This window comes from Choloepus didactylus, chromosome 12 (assembly GCF_015220235.1).
Source record: "Choloepus didactylus isolate mChoDid1 chromosome 12, mChoDid1.pri, whole genome shotgun sequence".
In the NCBI taxonomy this organism is placed as follows: domain Eukaryota; kingdom Metazoa; phylum Chordata; class Mammalia; order Pilosa; family Megalonychidae; genus Choloepus; species Choloepus didactylus.
Window position 1 is genome coordinate 21410998 of NC_051318.1, and position 18790 is coordinate 21429787.

At 35.0% G+C, this 18790-nt stretch overlaps 1 protein-coding gene across 1 annotated transcript in view; it reads right to left on the bottom strand.

Moving 5' to 3' along the window:
* CUL4A (cullin 4A) overlaps positions 1 to 18790 on the bottom strand; it is a 67973-nt gene that overhangs the window by 46960 nt on the left and 2223 nt on the right. The window contains 2 exon segments of the mRNA XM_037800126.1: positions 9271 to 9374; positions 18070 to 18185. Of these exon segments, the coding sequence (XP_037656054.1) occupies positions 9271 to 9374; positions 18070 to 18185 (220 nt within the window).

Sequence of the window (18790 nt, forward strand, 5' to 3'; positions counted from 1 at the left end):
TTCACTGGCTATTAAGGAAATGCAAATCAAAACCACAATGAGGTATCATTTCACACCTACCAGAATGGCCATTATCCAAAAAACAGAAAATGACAAGTGCTGGAGAGGATGTGGAGAAAGAGGCACACTTATTCATTGTTGGTGGGAATGTAAAATGGTGCAACCACTCTGGAAGACAGTATGGAGGTTCCTCAGGAAGCTAAATATAGATTTGCCATATGACCCAGCTATTCCATTGCTAGGTATATACTCAGAGGAACTGAAACTTAAGACACAGACAGACATTTGTAAACCGATGTTTACTGCGGCATTATTCACAATTGCCAAGAGATGGAAACAGCCCAAATGTCCATCAAAGAATAAGTGGATAAACAAACTGTGGTATATACACATGATGGAATATTATGCAGCTGTAAGACAGAACAAAGACATGGATCATGTAATAATGTGGATGAACCTTGAGGACATTATGCTGAGTGAAGTTAGCCAGAAATAAAAGGACAGATTCTGTATGGTCTCACTAATGTGAACAGACATTAATGAACAAACTTTGGGAGTTAAAAGCTGACAACACAGGCGACCAGGAGACAGAAAGAGGGCAGAGACCAGCCATTTGATGCTGAAGAACTACAGAATGTTTAGGATTGATTGCATAGATCCAGAAATAGACAGCATAATACTGTGTGATGGTAGCACGGTATTGTAAGTACACTGAACAAAGATGTCTGTGAGTAAAGCTGAAAGAGGTGGGACAGGAGAATGTATGACATCAGAGGTAAAGATAGATGATAAAGACTGGGACTGTATAACGTGGCAAAAACTGGAGTGGCCAATGACTGTTACTAAATATACAAATATAAAAATGTTTTTGCATGTGGGAAAGCAAATGAATGTCAACCATGCAGAGAGTTGAAAAGGGGATGGTATTCAGGAAAAAACATAATCAAAGCAAACTGGAGTCTATGGTCAACAGTAACATTGTAATATACCTCCAATAAATGTAACAAAGGCAATATGCCAATGCTAAATGTATATGAGAGGGGGATATAGGGGAGGAATATGGGATTCTTGGTAGTGGTGTTATTTGCTGTCCTTACTAGTATATTGTATTCTATGACATGTTATTTTTCTTTTTATCATCTTTTTCTTATTGCTAAAAAAAAAAACAAAACAATTTTTCTTGTAGTAATCAATATGTTCAAGTGCTGATTGTGGTGATAAATGTACAACTTTATGATGATACCATGAACAACTGATTGGACACTGTGGATAAAGTGTTAGAGAAAACATGGTGAGAGGGGTGATGCCTCACCAATACGGACTAACTACAATGTGTAAACTCAAAATTGAATCTTAGAACATAGCCTAACGTGGATATAATAATTGTAATAGTCCCTAGATTGTAAGCTCTTACAGCAGTTAACTCTATCCCTGAATTGTAATGCCTATCTCTAAACTTTGAGATGCTGATCCCCTAGCGTATAACCTGATTGGTCTCTGGAACAATGCATATCTCTGAGACACCTGAAACTCAGAGATAGAGCTCAGCAGATATGAATGTCAGTATTAGCGCATACAGCCACTGTCAAAAAAAAAAAAAAAAAAAGCTGAAAAAAAGCCCAGACTTCAATTAGTGATATGAATGAAGCAGGTCTGGTTAATACCAGGGCAAGTCAGGCCAAAGGGTAAAGGTTGAAACTGATTGTGTTTTAAAACTTCAGCTTCCATATGAGACCAAGGGAAGAGATATCTATTTGGTACAGGATCTAAATTTTCTGAACGGTACAACTCTACAGTTGATTTGTTCAAACACCGCAATTGCATGGAACTTTGAATAGGAAGTGAGATACAGTAGGTTAGTATAGGCTGGAGTGAAATAGCGACACATCCCAGAGAAATTTGGGCAGATAATAAAAAATATATTTACAGCCTCCCCCTCCTCAGCCCCGAGGATCTGGGGGAAGGTGCGGATGTGTTGGACATCCTCACCTGGACTGGTGTTGATGTTGTCACAAACATTGGGACTGGTGGTTTGATGTGCTGAGCCCTCAATCATGGGACTTGCCCTTATGAAGCTCATTACCACAAAGCAGAGTCTAAAGTTGCATGAAATGGTGCCTAAGAGTCTCCCCCTGAGTACCTCTTTGTTGCTCAGATGTGGCCCTCTCTCTCTCTAACTGAGCCGTCTCGACAGGTGAACTCGCTGCTCTCCCCCCTACGTGGGACCCGACTCCCAGGGGTGTAAATCTCCCTGGCAATGCAGAATATGACTCCCAGGGATGAATGCGGACCCGGCATCGTGGAACTGAGAGTATCTTCTTGACCAAAAGGGGGATGCAAAATGAGACGAAATGGTTTCAGTGGCTGAGAGATTTCAAATAGAGTTGAGAGGTCATTCTGGTGGACATTCTTATGCACCATATAGATAACACCTCTTAGGTTTTAATGTATTGGAATAGCTAGAAGCAAATACCTGAAACTACCAAACTCCAACCCAGCAGTCTGGACTCCTGAAGACAATTATATAATAATGTAGATTACAAGGGGTGACAGTGTGATTGTGAAGACCTTATGGATCACACCCCCTTTATCTAGTGTACGGATGAGTAGAAAAATGGGGATAAAAACTAAAGGACAAATGGGGTGGGATGGGGGGATGATTTGGGTGTTCTTTTTTTCACTTTTATTTTTTATTCTTGTTCTGGTTCTTTCTGATGTAAGGAAAATGTTCAGAGATAGATTGTGGTGATGAACGCATAACTATGTTATCATACTGTGGACAGTGGATTGTATACCATGGATGATTGTATGGTGTGTGAATGTATTTCAATAAAACTGAATTTAATTAAAAAAAAAAAAAAGTCATCTGACAGAGGCAGCAGATAAGAGACAGCAGGAAACCAGAGAGAAGGATTTTAAGAAGGGAACAAAAGAAATTTAGGAGACTAGTTGAGTGAATAAAGGGCAAATTTGTATCCTTTATCATACTAATAAGTGTAAATCACCATAACTACAGTTCTCCTGGCCAAAACATTTTATCTTTGATACTTTGTTGAATCCTCAGGAAGCACTGCCAGTAAATTAAAACTAGATAATCAGTTATAGGAAAGACCTAATAATTCAATGGTTATTCTAGAAGAACTTTTTCTATAATTGTTCAAAATTATAATGGCAAACTATATTAGGAACTTCGAATGAACATTCTGGAAAACAAAACAAAACAAAACAAATCAGTTTAGAACAGATTTAGACAAAGCTACATCTAATGTTTAATCTTGAGAAGTCACCATAATAGTAAAGGTTCTGTCTCTAATGTTGAATAAGAACTATATACACCATGTGATGAAAATCCTGACAAGTTTCAATTAAGGAGACCACAGCAGCTTTTAAGACCAAGCTTCATTTGAAGGTAAGGCTGTACAAGTCCTTTAAACTAACTGGGTCAAACTAACACCAATAAATATGACATCTGTGGGTAATCTGGATGTCGCAAATAAACAATGCAGAGCTCTATGTGATGCAGTGTTTCATTAAGATGGAGATGCCCAATTTGAAGAATTCATAAAATAAATGTTTCTCCTTAAATAGCTCTGTAAAAGCAATATAATATTCAACCAATCATTTTTGCTATTTCTCATTAAAAAAGCAGGAAATGGCAAACTAATACTAAATAGTTTGGCACTCAATAAGCTCCAGTCTTACAAATATCAAAACCACTCCCAGATCGTAAGATACAATGTGTAGCCAGTGTTGCACACAAGTAGTTACAGGATGTAAGACATGGTATATGCTGCCTTCAGGATATACTGAAAGCTTGCCAATAGCTTACTCTTCAGATATGTTCTCCAACAGCCATCCTTTCCTAATTTCAGATTTCCAAATGACAATCCTTTTCTTAATTTCAGAGAACGGTCAATCCTAGTTAAAAGTACTGAAGCAGTCTAGCAAGGTCAGTTAATTAGGTCTCCAAATAACAACAAAAAACCCCAAAGTTAAAAATGCTTATAACATAAAAAAAATTGCCTACTATATCTGTGATTGTAGTGATTTAAGAATCAGATACAAAGGATTAAGAAAGGGGCAGAGGCGGGGGGTGGGAATCAAAAAAGAAAAGTGCTAATACTGGGATAGAAAAGTGATAGGCAATACTTTTGCCTACTTTCTAAATTGGGTTATCTTGTTTTTTGTAATTCTAGTGAAGATAGTGCAATATAAGCTGGACCCTACAGTTGTGAACAGACCATGAGATAATAATTATGTATTGTTCATTCCACATGTCACTTAACATCTGACACCCCCAAACTAAATCAGGGCATGTACCCTCTTTATAGTCACTAATAGCATTTTCTTTCATAACACTAACCAAAATTTACATATTTCTTCTGGTGACTCTTTTATTACTATCTTTCTCAATCTACAAAATCCATGAAGGCAGAAACTATATCCATTTGCTTACCACTGAATCCCTAGCACTAGTACAGGGCAGTTACTGTGCTGTCTTGGGCTTTAGTTTCTTCTTGTAGAAAATATGGCTAATATAGGTACCCATAATTCACAGTGTTGTGAGAAGATAATGAATTAATGAAAGTACAAAGCTTAGCCTACTTCACAGACAAGGGTTCTGTACCTGCTTATTGCACATTTGGTCCCAGATTAATGGTACAGGTTCTTAATAAAGAAGCCCTAAGTGTGCTGTCAACAGTACAAAATATAAAGGTAAGTTCACTGTGGTAACTATGGAACTTCATGATTTCCATAATAACAAAGACTTGTTTACTTATGCATAATGCCATTCTGTAGACTGTATTATTTTTATGTGTGATTAACTGATGCCTCAATACTTCCTAGCATTTCTGTGGGTAAATAAAGCTTCAATACCAAAAAGCTGAATCAGGTGAAAGAGTGAGTTTTGCCTACTGCTATATTTATAGGTTTAGATTCTGAAGATTAATTTGGTTTGAAATTTTAGAAAAACTCAAGCAACTGAATCTAGCTACATAGCATATTTTGTTTCTTTAGGATGCGATGACTGGTTTAGCAATGGCTCCTTTTGCCTGGGATTATATGTGTGCGTATGTATAGGAATCTCCTTAATTTTCAAAAAAAGCCTATCAATATAGGTAACTTATTTTGAAAAGGTCAGATGAATGCAGAGTTTATTGAATAAATGGACACGTGAATGGATATGGTAATCTAAGAAGATGACAGTAGATTAGTCAATTTCACATAAGTCCTTTTTCTACTTGGATACCAGCTCTGTTTAATCTACAAAAGACTTCCTGAAGTCGTCTTGAGCTCTTCATCTATTGGCCTAAACATCAGGATACTATCAAAATACAGTAGACAGCATTCCTCGAATCTTAGAAAGTAGAGTTATGTGAAGTACTGGAATATCTCAGAGGCAAAAGAAATCTGAATATGCTTGCCCTGGAACATCCCCTGCCAACTGAGTATTTGGGCATCTGCAAAAGCATTAACACTGCCATTATAAAACTGGGCTAGATTACAACTCTCTTCATCAGCAAAAACAAACTCTTTGAGGATAGGAACTGTGTCATTCATCATTCATCTTATATCCCCAGTGCACAGCACAAAGCCTGACACAAACATTCATTCAGTATTTACTGAATGAATGTATAAATACACCAAAAATGCCTTAGTCACAATCAATTTATCCTTTCCCCAATCTTATTATCCCATTTATACATTACTTACTAGTTATAAATCCATTTTCCATCTTAAACTTCCTTCTTTAAACTCTTCCCCTCAATTTCCACATTTTATTCTCATTTCTCATTCTACCTCTCTGACATCTGTCCCTCTCTCTTTCCTGTCCCTTACATCTTAAAGTCACCAGGACTCAGTGTCCTCTGCCATCTTGTCTTACTGCCTTACTCATTTTTTCCTGGGAAATTTCAACCAGGTCTATGACCATTTGATCTGTATTTCGAGCTTCAATTGCAAAACATGTTTCCTCATCCACTTCTAACTTGACCTGATCAAAACTAAACTAACTTTTTCTTCCCCTTTCTCCAATCCTTTTGTTTTTGTTCTTTCCTTATCTGGATAGTAATCATAACCATTTACCATGACTTTATGCCTACACCTTCATCCACTTTCGCTAACATACACCACAATCAAATCCTCTTCCTCTAAACTCTGAATACTCTTTTTAGTTTGTCCATTTTCTCCACCTCCCTTTCTAGTGCCCTAGTTCGACCCTCATCATGTCATGAGCATGCTCTTATTCTAATTCAGTAGTGTACTAATTGGTGTCACTGCCCAGTTATTGTCCACTGTAGCCCACATGCCACGATGCACACAAACATGCAATGCTGTTTTGCTAAAAAACAAAACTCAGGTGTTCTGCTACCTAAACACCTCATCTGACTTTCCATTGTTAGAAAAAATCCCAAAATTTTAGTTTAAGGAAGGCCTCTTCACACTTCCTCATCAAACTTTTGTAGTTTCCCCTTTAGAGGTGCCTATCAGTGGCAAACCCTCCTCACTCACAAGAACATACCTTATTTTTCTGCCCAATAAACTTCTCACTCTCCCCTTGGTCATTGTCATGATTTTGCACATGCTGTTTCCTTTGCCTGTAACACTTCTGTCTCCTATAGCACCAGGCCATCTCAATTTATCCTTGACTACATAGTTCAAACATCACTTCTTCGGTGGAACACACTTACTTGCCTAGGCAGAGTTGGCTGCACTTTCTTTTACATCAAAGTAGCTTATTTGAATCTTTTAAAATTCTTACTATATTGTTTAAAAAATGTCTATCCTTGTTTCCATCATTCCCATTAGACTTTAAGCTCTAAAGGGCCAGAATCCACTTTTTTTCATGTTTATTTTTCCTAGGGCCTAGCATTACACTTGGGACACTGTCACTACTTAATAAATGTGTGTCAATTAAATGAACAGGTCGAGCTATCTTTAGTCTCTGCACTTGATAACTTATCTCACCATTCTGCCAAAGTTATCTTACTAAAATACAAATCTAATTATATTGTGTTCTTGCTTTAAAAATCTACAAACTCTCAGATACTCCCAATATTTAAGTCCAATTCCTTAATAGTGTACACAAGATTCAAATTCAAACCTTAATTTAGAATTACAGCCTCGTATTACATCAGTCCTCCCAAGTTCTAGTCATGTCAAACTACTCAATGCTTTCACAAACACTTCTTGCACACTTTGCTTTCTGATATCCCCAAACATCCCCATTCATTGTTTTTATCTGGCTATAGCCTGCTCATCCTTCAAGACACAATTCAAATTTCACTTTCTCTGTGAAACTTTGTCCCAAATATTTTATATATTGCAGTTTCGGTTTCTTTACTTTAATATTAAAAAAAAAATTTGAACTCAAAAGCCTCACAACTCCTAAGGATGTTTAATATGGTAGTGTTTCTTTTTTTCTCTTTTATTAAATAAATGGTAATTTTTATAATCATGGTTTCTTCATAGCATCAAAGAGATACGATAAATTCTTTGTCTCTATCACAGACTGGTGACTTCATGGAGGGTAGAAATCATGCATGTCTTAACTATTTTTCTATTTTCCAGTGTTTGTGTACTATAAATAGAAAACTGGGGAATCTAGGTTAGGATAAAATAACACCAGTTCACTCTTACAAGCTCTTAAATCTTGGAGAGAAGGTTTGGGAATCTGTTGATAACTTCCTATAAGCCTAACAGGCTACTTTTAAGATACGAACACCTTGGACGTGGAATCCTGGAATTGTAACACAGTTCCTTCCCAGGGGATTACTGTGCTGTTTCACTGAAGTTATTAGTGGAAGCTTCTGTGTGCCTTTTACAAGGTGCCTCCTTGAGACATACTGCACATTTACCAGTTTCTAAAAATGCCAAGTGTGGTTACTGTCATCTTGAATCACCTCATAATCTTTAGCACAGAGGTTTGCCAGAAAATACTGTAGAGGTGTATTTACTGATACCAACATAACAAAACTAGAACTGTCTTCTTTCATCCATTTATGAGGAATTTTGCAAATACTGTGCTAAACTGAGACATCTTACTCTGGACCACTTGGGCTTCGTTGTCATGTGACTAATCAAGAACCTCAGTGCTAGGCAGTATGAACTGCCGTGTCAGTTGCAATGTTTCATTTCCATGAAGTTTGAATGTTCAAGTTTCTGAAAGTGAAAGAGATGGTGGAAAAAGATTCCTTAGAAATGAGCAGTTCTCAATCACCTAATTGTAAATGAAGAAACTAAGGCCCAAAACAGTTCAGTCACAAATAGATCTTCTGCAATGATAAAATCCACTTTATAATTCCTACACAGTGAGATGTGTGGGTAGCTATAGAAATGGGAGGAGGCTGGAGAAAGACAGAGGCCAGACTATAAAGGATTTTGTACAGGATGCTAGGGAGCATAGCTTTTCCCTTGTAGTCATGTGAGCCAATAGGTGGTGTGGTAGGAAAAAGTTCTAAGATGACCCCCAAGATCCACCCCCATACACATTTTATACAATAATTCCCTCCCCTTGAGTGTAGATGGGGCTATAAATGATAGAAGAGTTATTTACTTGATTAGGTTTATTTATATAATACTCCAAATTAGCAGACCAGAGGGAGATTTCTCCTACTGGCCCAGAAGAAAGCAAATAGCCATGTGAGAGTGGTTGCATGGCAAAAATCTAAGGGTGGCATCTAGGAGCTGAGTGACCTTTAAGTTACAGGCAGAAAGAAAACAGGACCTCAGTCTCACAACCATAAGGAACTGAATTCTGCTAACACCTGAATGAGCTTGGAAGAGAACTTTGAGCATCAGATGAGATCACAAACCTGGCTGACAATCTAATTTTTGCCTCATGAGACCCTGAGCAGATCACCCAGATGAGCTATGCCTAGACCTCTCGCCTACAGAACTGTGAGGTAGGAATAAATGTGTGTTGTTTTAAGCCTCTAAATTTGTGGTAATTTGTCAAACACCATAGAAAATTAACGGAGATGGCTTAAAAAAAAGAATAATAAAGGACAGCAGAACTCAAATGTTAGGATGTTTTCCAGAACTTTTCCTAAGTACTTCAATCCAATCTAAGAAATGGACATTGCTTCACTTTAATTCTGATCAGCAAAGTAACAAATTCAAGCTTTTTGTTCTACAAACAAAAGGAAATTTAAGAAGCTGTTGTTTTAATTTCAGGATACTCATTAGTACTTTACACTATTTCTGTTTTAGTTTCAAAAGATTTAGGTAATGAATAGAAACTTCATGAGCCAAAAAAAAAAAGGATATTCTCTAAATTGAAGGATTTGTGCTTGGACATGATCTTCACAAACCTGACGTAGCTGTTTGTAGAGTGTTGGGGAAACTTTGTGAGAACAAAGATTTTCAACAGCCTAAAAACAAAAGGAATAAATTATTCAGTATGAATAACAAATTAGGTCTTTGAAAATCCTATTGGTATATGAGGCTATCATCATAGTAAAAAAGCCAAAAAAAGTACTTATATAGGCTACAGATAAATTATTTACTATGTTTAAGTTCAGGGCAGTTATTGTTAGAACACAAATTTGGTAACAGTTTGGCAAAATTGGCACATAACAACAATTAATATTGAAACATTTTCAACTGCATACCAATGATACCTAGGATCCCATGTAATTTGCCTGCATCATTTTGAAGCATCTCAAAATATTCTTTTTCCTAGTACAATAATTTTTAAACCTGGCTACACATCACAATCACTAAGGTAACTTCGAAACATATTTCATTCCCATAGCCCCATTTCTGGATATTCCAACTTATTAAATATGAGGTAGGGACCTGGACAAATGTGTGTATGTGTATGTGCATATTTATGTTTCCCCTGATAATGTGAAATTGCAGTAGGATATCACTGCTCTAGAATGAAGACTATCTTTCCCCTCAGTGGCCACCTCCAAAAATGTGGGATAGCAATATGAGTGCAATTCCAGTTTTCTTCACCCTAATAAGTATAATAATTCTCTCCATAATGAGCTGAAAGAAAAAAGATAATGAATGCCCAGAAAACACAGGCCAAGTTATATTGTTTCCTATTTTATTTTTTCTGCAGGTTAGATGCAGAATTTATTTAAGCTCTGTCTTAAATTAATGAAGAAACAAGTTTTTAAGGTAGAAAATGTTTTTCTTAAAATTTTTTCTATTCATGAAAAAGAAACAAAATGTTTGTACATTCTTACCAGTTCTAATAAAATTTCCTTTCAAATTTCATGTACAAAACCAGGATCTCATCCAAGCCAAATACAAAATATAAACAGAAATGTGATTTTCCTACATTGAAACCATTTGAATCATTGGAAATAATGTGGGGATATACAAAACGGAAGCACATTAGCTCAAGAATCTGAATTTAACTTAAATATGCTATTCCCCTAGGAAAAAAAAGTAATTTAAATTTTTGTAAAGATAGTTTTGTAAAGATATTTCTTACAATACTTGTAAGAAAATAGGGAAATAATCCAAACACTTAAAATTAGGGGAACCGTTACATGTTATATTAACCTAAACTAAACAGATATAACGATTATATGGTATATGATTAAGTACCATATAAAACACATGCCTGCATATTTACAAAGATCAAAAGAGAACATGACAATAATTTAAAAATTGTAACTTGCTTCCTAGCAAGTTTATTACCAGCATTAAAAAAGAGCTCCTCTTATATTTTATCTTCTTACTATAGATATAAGGAATTCATACCCGTATTCTGCACTTACAGCCTTTAATTCCTTTCTCTAACTCTTTAGTTCCTTCACATTTCATATTCATGTCCTTATAATTTAGTCAATAAATGTACCATTCTTTTCTCTCTTAAAAAACCTAGGATAACCTCATAATAAAGGCTTCTGCTCCAGTTAGTTAATCATTAATGATTTCATAAACAAATATATTACAAAATAAATTTTTTACATAATATGTGAAGAAACAGATTTTCCTTGCAAAAAGCAAGATAATCTTAGTGGTATGTGTCCTTCATAAAACAGCACATACTAGAACAATTTTCTGAATGCTTTAGTTCATGAATTAGGAGTTTAAGTCCTTAAAACTATCTTTTCCCAGTATGACATGTTATTGCTTAATTTTATAACCAACTCTTTCTCCTTATGTTTTATGTGGCATATTATTACCACTTATAAGAAACACAGTAAGATTTCTTTTGTTTCAAAATTGAGAATCTGTGGACATTTCAAAATGATCAGCCAAACCCTGGGATAACACACAGGTTAAATCATTTTCCTAGTGTCTTTTGCTGAGTCACCATTTGTTTCTTCATGTTACAGCCAGCTGTACCTTACAAGACCAAACATCTTTGTTTCTCTACTCATTCTGTTAGTTCCTTATGGGCAGGGACCCTGACAAACTTTTACATATTATTATGGAAGTAGCACATCATAGGACTCCCCCCTCCTGGTTAATTTCTGAGATTTAGAAATTTGTGGATTCATCCCCTTTTGAGATTGAGAAACACGTTCTCCAGATGTAGAAAGTACTAATTAGCTTATTACCGGTACAATGTGCTGTGCCAATACTAGGTGTCAGGGTGCCATGGCCACTAACATTTTTCAGAATCATCCCAGAGAAAAGGAATTTATCTAACCCAATATTTGGAGGTGGAGAAGCAGCAGCATTTGAATTCTACTTGTGTTATGATACAGGCTTTTTCCCTTGCGTAAGCTTAGCCAAACAGAAAAGTATTATTTGTTTGTATTTTTCCCCAATGTAGTCTCTCAGTATATCACTGCTGCTTTTTAATCAGTGGATTTCACACTCCACTGTATCACGAAGTTCTGGTTTTCTTAACTATCTGCTCTTGCCTTTCAGGTTGTATGTATTAACATAGACATGCATTTAAAAATAAAATAGACAAGCATATTCGTGTCAGATAACTATCCCATCACCCCCCAGAGTGTATTCATTGCTATTTAAACAAAATATTTCCTCTGGACAAGGGTAATCATTCCTCTCATGCATGGAATATCAAAATAAGAAATTAAAAAGCAAGTTGTGGGATAAAAAGAACTATATAGTATATATTAAATTAGAGTATACCTATTCTGGAAAATTATCTATTTCATGGAAAGATCCTTAGGTCTGAAACTGAGATTAGATAGAAAAAGAAAAAACACACATCATAGAGTAAAAAATCATAAAGGAAAAATGCATGCAAGCACTAGGAGTTATCTACATAGACGAAGGAGGAAAAATGAAGACCGAAAAAGAAAAGAAAATTTCGGAATAACAAAGCAAACAAAGCTGCATTAAACACAGGGCATGGTTGAGCTGTTGTAAAAGCTGTGAGTATAAGGCAAGCAAAATTCCAATCCATTTGGTTTTTAAACAGGCTATTATCATTTTACAGTACATGTTAAAAGGCCAGCACAGTGTTCTTATTGTTGATATTAGTGTGGGATTGATTAAATTTCCTTCATCAGTCATAATCTGTCATGCAAATATACATGTCTTTGTAACCCATGAACCTTTATTTAATGTAGGCATATTTAAACTGTAATCAACTCACATTCAGTGAGAGATACTAACAGTACTCTTACATTCTAGTTCCTACCTACAAGAAATACATAAATAACAATGTAAAATTAAATCAGGACCCTAAATCTGGGTGAAAGGAAAAATGAGAGGGAAGTTTTCTAGAGACAACAGCTTTATATAAACCAGTGATACTATTTAAAAAACATTGACTGCAAAATTGATGTCCGGATCCAGATGTTAAAAGCAAACCATCTAATACAAATGACTAATTTTATTAGTGATAAAAGTCATTGAACTATGAAATCCTTCCTATTATGGATTGGATATTTTCCCCTCTCTTTTCCAATTAACTTATGTATTGAATTCACTCTTGATTAATTTATAACTTGCTCAAATTTCTCCAAAAAACATGTCTATTTGTCTACCATTTTCTGTTCCTCTTTTTCACTTTTTCTAATGAATTTTAACAGCCCTTCAATACATTCAACACTCAACTCTTATTATTCTCCTTCACTAAAACTTACCAATTGGTACAAGGACTTTGCAGAGCCATTACTATGTGACTCAAGAAAAATAGCATGGTTTTTCTTAGAACTCAAAGATCTCTGATAGGTTTGTTTTTGCGCATCAAAATCAACCTGAAATCAACCCTTAGCCTTTCTCTGAAACCCTTCTAGAAAACGTAGTCTTCAGTTTTTTGTTGTCATATTAAGCTGACAAGTAGTACTAAAACATAGACATAAGGCACACTAGATACAATTTCATCAGCAATTAGTTATTATACATATAAACTCAGGTCTTGAAAAACAAACAGAAAAAGATCCATGCATTCAAAATATTCTCTTCCTTGCGATAGGAAGAAATTTAACTTTGGGTGGTGTGTGTGCATGAAGATGTTTTCATTATCATACCCCAAATATCCCTATTGACCAAATAAAAACAGTTACAAACAAAAAGTAATATGTAGCCTGAAGGCAGACATGCTATAATTAATTTCTTCCATACAGGCCTCCTAAAATGCATATATGGGGTGGAAAAAGGCTTCCTAGGAAGATACGAGACCTCTCTTTGGGGAATCTGAGCAACACCAAAACATAAGAGGTTCTCCCTTAAATCATCATGAAAGCTTTCTCAGAACAACAAAAATACCGTTATAAAGTTTGGTGAGGAATTGGTACTTTCACATAAGATTCTTTGACAAAGCATATACCATACCACCTCAGAAAAAAAGTTTATTTTGAAACACCAAGTCAAATAAATGCACTGCCTCACTACTTCATCAGTGATCATGATAAGGCAAGAGGTCAGAAATTTCACAATTACTTTATTATTTCTACCCCATTTGCTCCCTAACTATGTGAAGCAGCTTATTCTTTAACTGCCTATTTAGATTCACTAGTACTGCTCTATAAATGGGTCAGCAATCTGCTTGTACAAGAAGAGATGAGTAACAGTCATTTATTCCCAAATTTAACCTTGTGGAGTAGGGTCTCCTGCAATGTCTACTGGAAATGTGCTGTCTCATCACTGAGGAATCCAGTGACTGCCATTTTTGGTGTAAGCATCCATGGACCTCAGGATTACAATATATGCACACAGACACCCTAGAGCATTTGCAAATGTTGTTTAAAATAACACTAATCTGTAGCTATCTTATGAGATATATCACTGGGTAAAAAAAAGAAGGCATGACAAAGTAATTTTATTTTAAGGAAAAAAAAAAAAAGGACAACTAATACTGAATAGCCAAATCTCCAGGGAAAAAGAAATATGAGACATAAAAAATAAATAAACCCTAGTTATAAGATACAGATGTAATATTTTCTTAAATTAAAAACCTATGAGAGTTCAGGTTCTTAGTGGGACTTCTGCTTTTGGGTGAGATGAAGTAAAGGGTCTGGATTTACCTTTCTCCCTGAAATAACCAAAAACACAAGCAATATATATGAAGCAGTCTTCAAGGCACTGCATATTTGGCAATAAAATATGAGAGATGAGAAACAAACAATTACTATGATTGCTTTAGCTCACTAATTCCTCTGATTACTCCAGCTTACTGCACTGAGTTTCCAGAGGAGATGAAGGTGGTTAGAACCTACAAGACAAAGGCCCAGAGAGGAGAGACGAGGGCAGAATCCCAGGGATCCCCGTTGAGTACTCAACAGAGTAATGAGCAGTGCATTTGTTTGAGGAAATTACCCAAGGCCGGGGAAATAACCTTTCAAAAAGTTTTGAGATAACAGCATCTTACCACCAGCCAGACTGGGTAGAGTATTCAGGAAAGTTTTGCCTCAGTAGTAGGAGATCATTAGCCCTGGACAAAACACTGCCCTAGTCCTACTTAATAAATCTTAAAAGCAAAACTCAAAAGGATCAAACTGTTTCCAAATAACTTGACCATGTCTAGAAAAGAGCTCAAGAATATTGATAGGAACACCAAAATATTCAGCACATAAAAAGGCAAAATTCACACCTCGTATTCAATCAAAGATTATCAGACAGGCAAATAAATAGGATAATACAGCCACAATGAAAAAAAATCAATCAGTCAAAACAGAGCCTGAATTGGCACAGTTAGAACCAATTAATGCTTCAACTGTACAGTTTCTATATGGGTTGATGGAAAAGTTTTGGTAATGGATGATGGTGATAGTAGCACAACAATGAACATAATTAATAGCACTGAATTATGTATTTGAATGTGGTTTAAAGGGGAAATTTTAGGTTGTATATGTTACTAGAATAAAAATTTTTAAAAAACCATAGGTCTGTACAACACAGTGAACCCCAATGTAAACCATGGACTATAGTTAATTGCATAATTATAAAAATGTTCTTTCATCAATTATAATGCATGTACCACACTAATGCAAAGTATTAGTAGTAGGGTGGCATATGGGAATTGTATTTTATGCATGATTTTGCTGTAAACCTATAACTTCTCTCATAAAAAGGGGGGAAAAAAAGCTTTCCAGGAAAAACTATCCCCAAAAAAAGCTTAAGTAGAGATAGGGCAAATACAGAAAAGACTTAGATTAAACACCTAGGGAGGAAAACACTTTGAGATAATAATTACACCAGATGACATTAATGGCAGATTTGACATGGCAGATTAGCAAACTTGAAGAAACAGATAACCTGAATAGCCCTCCAGATGCTAAAAAAAAAATTTTAATTCAGTTTTAAAACCTTCCCACTAAGAAAGCCAACATGGTTTTACTGGTAAATTCTACCAAACATTTAAGGAAGAAATAATACTAATCCTATACGAACTCTTCTAGAAAACTAAGAGGAGAAAATACTTTCCAACTTATTTTACTCTGATACCAAAACCAAAGATATTACAAGAGAATAAAATTATAGAACATCCCTCATGATCATAAATACAAAATGAACAAAATTTTTAGCAAAATACATTCAACTATAAAAAAAATACATAATGATCAAGTAGGATTTATTCTAGGGATGCAAGAATGGTGAAAAATCAATTTTACCTTCTTAAAATAAAAAACAAAATTACATGATCACCTCAATAGATATAGAAAAAGCACCTGACAAAATCTAACATCTATTTCTGTTAAAAACTCTCAGTTACATAGTTACACGCCTGGAGATACAGATAGAAGGATGTTTAGCTAAGAGTTGAAGTCCAGAGTTTGCCCCGGGATAAACTAAGAGAATACCCCCAGACACTTAGAGAGAAACGTCCTGGGAAAAAGCCATTTTGAAACCAGAACCCTGGAGCAGATGCCAGCCACGTGCCTTCCCAGCTGACAGAGGTTTTCCGGATGCCATCGGCCATCCTTCAGTGAAGGTACCCTGTTGTTTATGCCTTAGTTTGGACACTTTTATGGCTTTAGGACTGAAACTTTGTAACCAAATAAATCCCCTTTATAAAAGCCAAAACAAACAAACAAACAAACAGAAAACACTTCTCAGTTAATTAAGAATAGTAGGAAACTTCCTCAACTCAATAAAAACCACTGACCAAAACTGCAGCTAACCTAATACTTAATGGAAAAATCTGAATGCTTCCCACTTAAGATCAGAAATAAGACAAGGATTCTCATTCTATCATTTCTATTCAACACTGCACTGGAGATTCTAGACAGTGCAATAAGGCAAGAAAAGGAAATAAAAGATATCCACATTGGAAAAGAGAAATAACACTATATTTATTCACAGACAACATGATCATCTATGCAGAAAATCTGATACACAAAAATCAACTGTATTTCTATATACTAACAACAAACAATCAGAAGTTAAAGTTATAATACCGCCAAAAATATTACTTAGGAATAAACTTCACAAAAAGATGTATAAAATCTGCACATTGAAACTAGAAAACACTGCTGACAGAAATTAATGAAGGCCTAAATAAATGGAGAGATAAACCTTGTTCACAGATTGGAAAACTCAATATTAAGACATGAATGCTCTCCACAATGATCTATAGATCTAGCAAAATCCCAGCAGGCTTATTTGTAGACAGATTCTAAATTTCACATGGATTGCCAAAACAACTTAGAAAATGAATACAGTTGGACAAGCAACACTATCTGATTTCACAACTTTTTAAGACTCATACATATAGGGACAGCTGATTTTTGAAAAAAAAAATGGACATTTGTACATCAATATGTCAACAGTACATTCCTCTGGGTAAAGGGAGCACAGGTGATTTAAATTCTTTTCTTTGTACTCTTGTATTTTCTGCAATTGTAATAATGTAATCATTTATACAACCAAAGAATCTCAAAAAATTCAAGCCCTTTTTATGGAAATAATTGTGTGATATGACATTGTTACCTGAAATGTAGACAATATTAGTCTGGTTAATGAACATTAGTCTTCAAACATAAGACACCAGAAAAACTAGTCTGCTTGTAAATGAAATATACAAACAGCAAACTGTTACTTTAACCATTTTTTTCTTACTTTACAAATGGAATATCATTACTTCAAATTAAATGTAACAAACTTTGTTTGCATAACTTAACGTGATAATCACAAAACTACAAAGAGGAAAAAATACCTCACCAGCAAGTTAAACAGTAGTAAGAATTTTATAACATGGAACTATAATTTTGCTACATAATTGGAAAATGTTAAGAGTTAAGCAGCTTTTAGAAATATCCATCCTGTTTCCTAGGAAACTGGATAACTTAAATATCTTTCTAGGTAATTTGAGCCTGAAAACAAAATTAAAATCCAACAACCAATAAACATAAATACCTGTTGACACTGGGATACACTTTTATAGGACTCCTGTTGTTATTGTTTGAGGCAAACATGATGAGATATTTGGATTTATATTATTTCCTTCATTATCGACTCTCTGAAAACAATACTGAGTGAACTACATAATCTATATCTGTATCATACTTCATAGGAATTGGATAACTTACTTAAACTATAAAAACAATGAAGTAATTGGAGAGATTAAATACCACCCTAAATCAAGTTTTGAAGTTTTCCATGTCTAAGAAAATTCTGCATTTATGTCTCAATGAAAATTCTAGCAAATTCTACTTTTTACCATATTTGAACCCTTACCTGGTAGAGCTCTTCCAGGTTGTATTTAATGGAAGTACTACTTTGTATGGCTTTCACTGCCTCATGAAGCTTCTGCCATGTATCTTGAGTGTAATTATCAGGCAATTTAGGTCTGTCTGTAAATCCAAATACAGAGTCAGTGGAGAAAGATCTCCATGCTAATGGTCTCTTAAAATGGTCTACAAGCCAAGTGTTTAAAAGACACATAGGTAGGAACACAGGAATCGAAATTTCTAAACACAAAATATTGCATTTATAAATTTCTTGGGTTTCGAACTAAGCAACCAATATTTTTGTTTTGCTAAATATATTTAGTATTGACACTTAGGATAAATATACAAAAGACAATTTATAAATCTTAGGTTTTTTTTACTTAAGTTGACTTTAGAAACGTAAAAACGGACGACTTATGCTCTACACAATACTTTACATAGATTTAAATCATTCAATGCTGGGAGGAAGGTGAAGAATAAGCTTATAATTGTATATATCTGATCAAAAACGCTTACTTTGACATATCCTAGACAGAGCTGGTAAAAAGTGGAAGTAACAAAAAGTAGAGGGAAGAGTTTCAGTAGTTGCTATTTATTTTGGTTCAGTCTAATTTACGATTTTCTATCAACTACAGAGTAGTGAGAAAAACTGGTACAAATAAAACTTGACACTGTAAATTACAGAATAAATCACAAAAATCATATGTAGAGCAAGAAGGTAAAGTTTT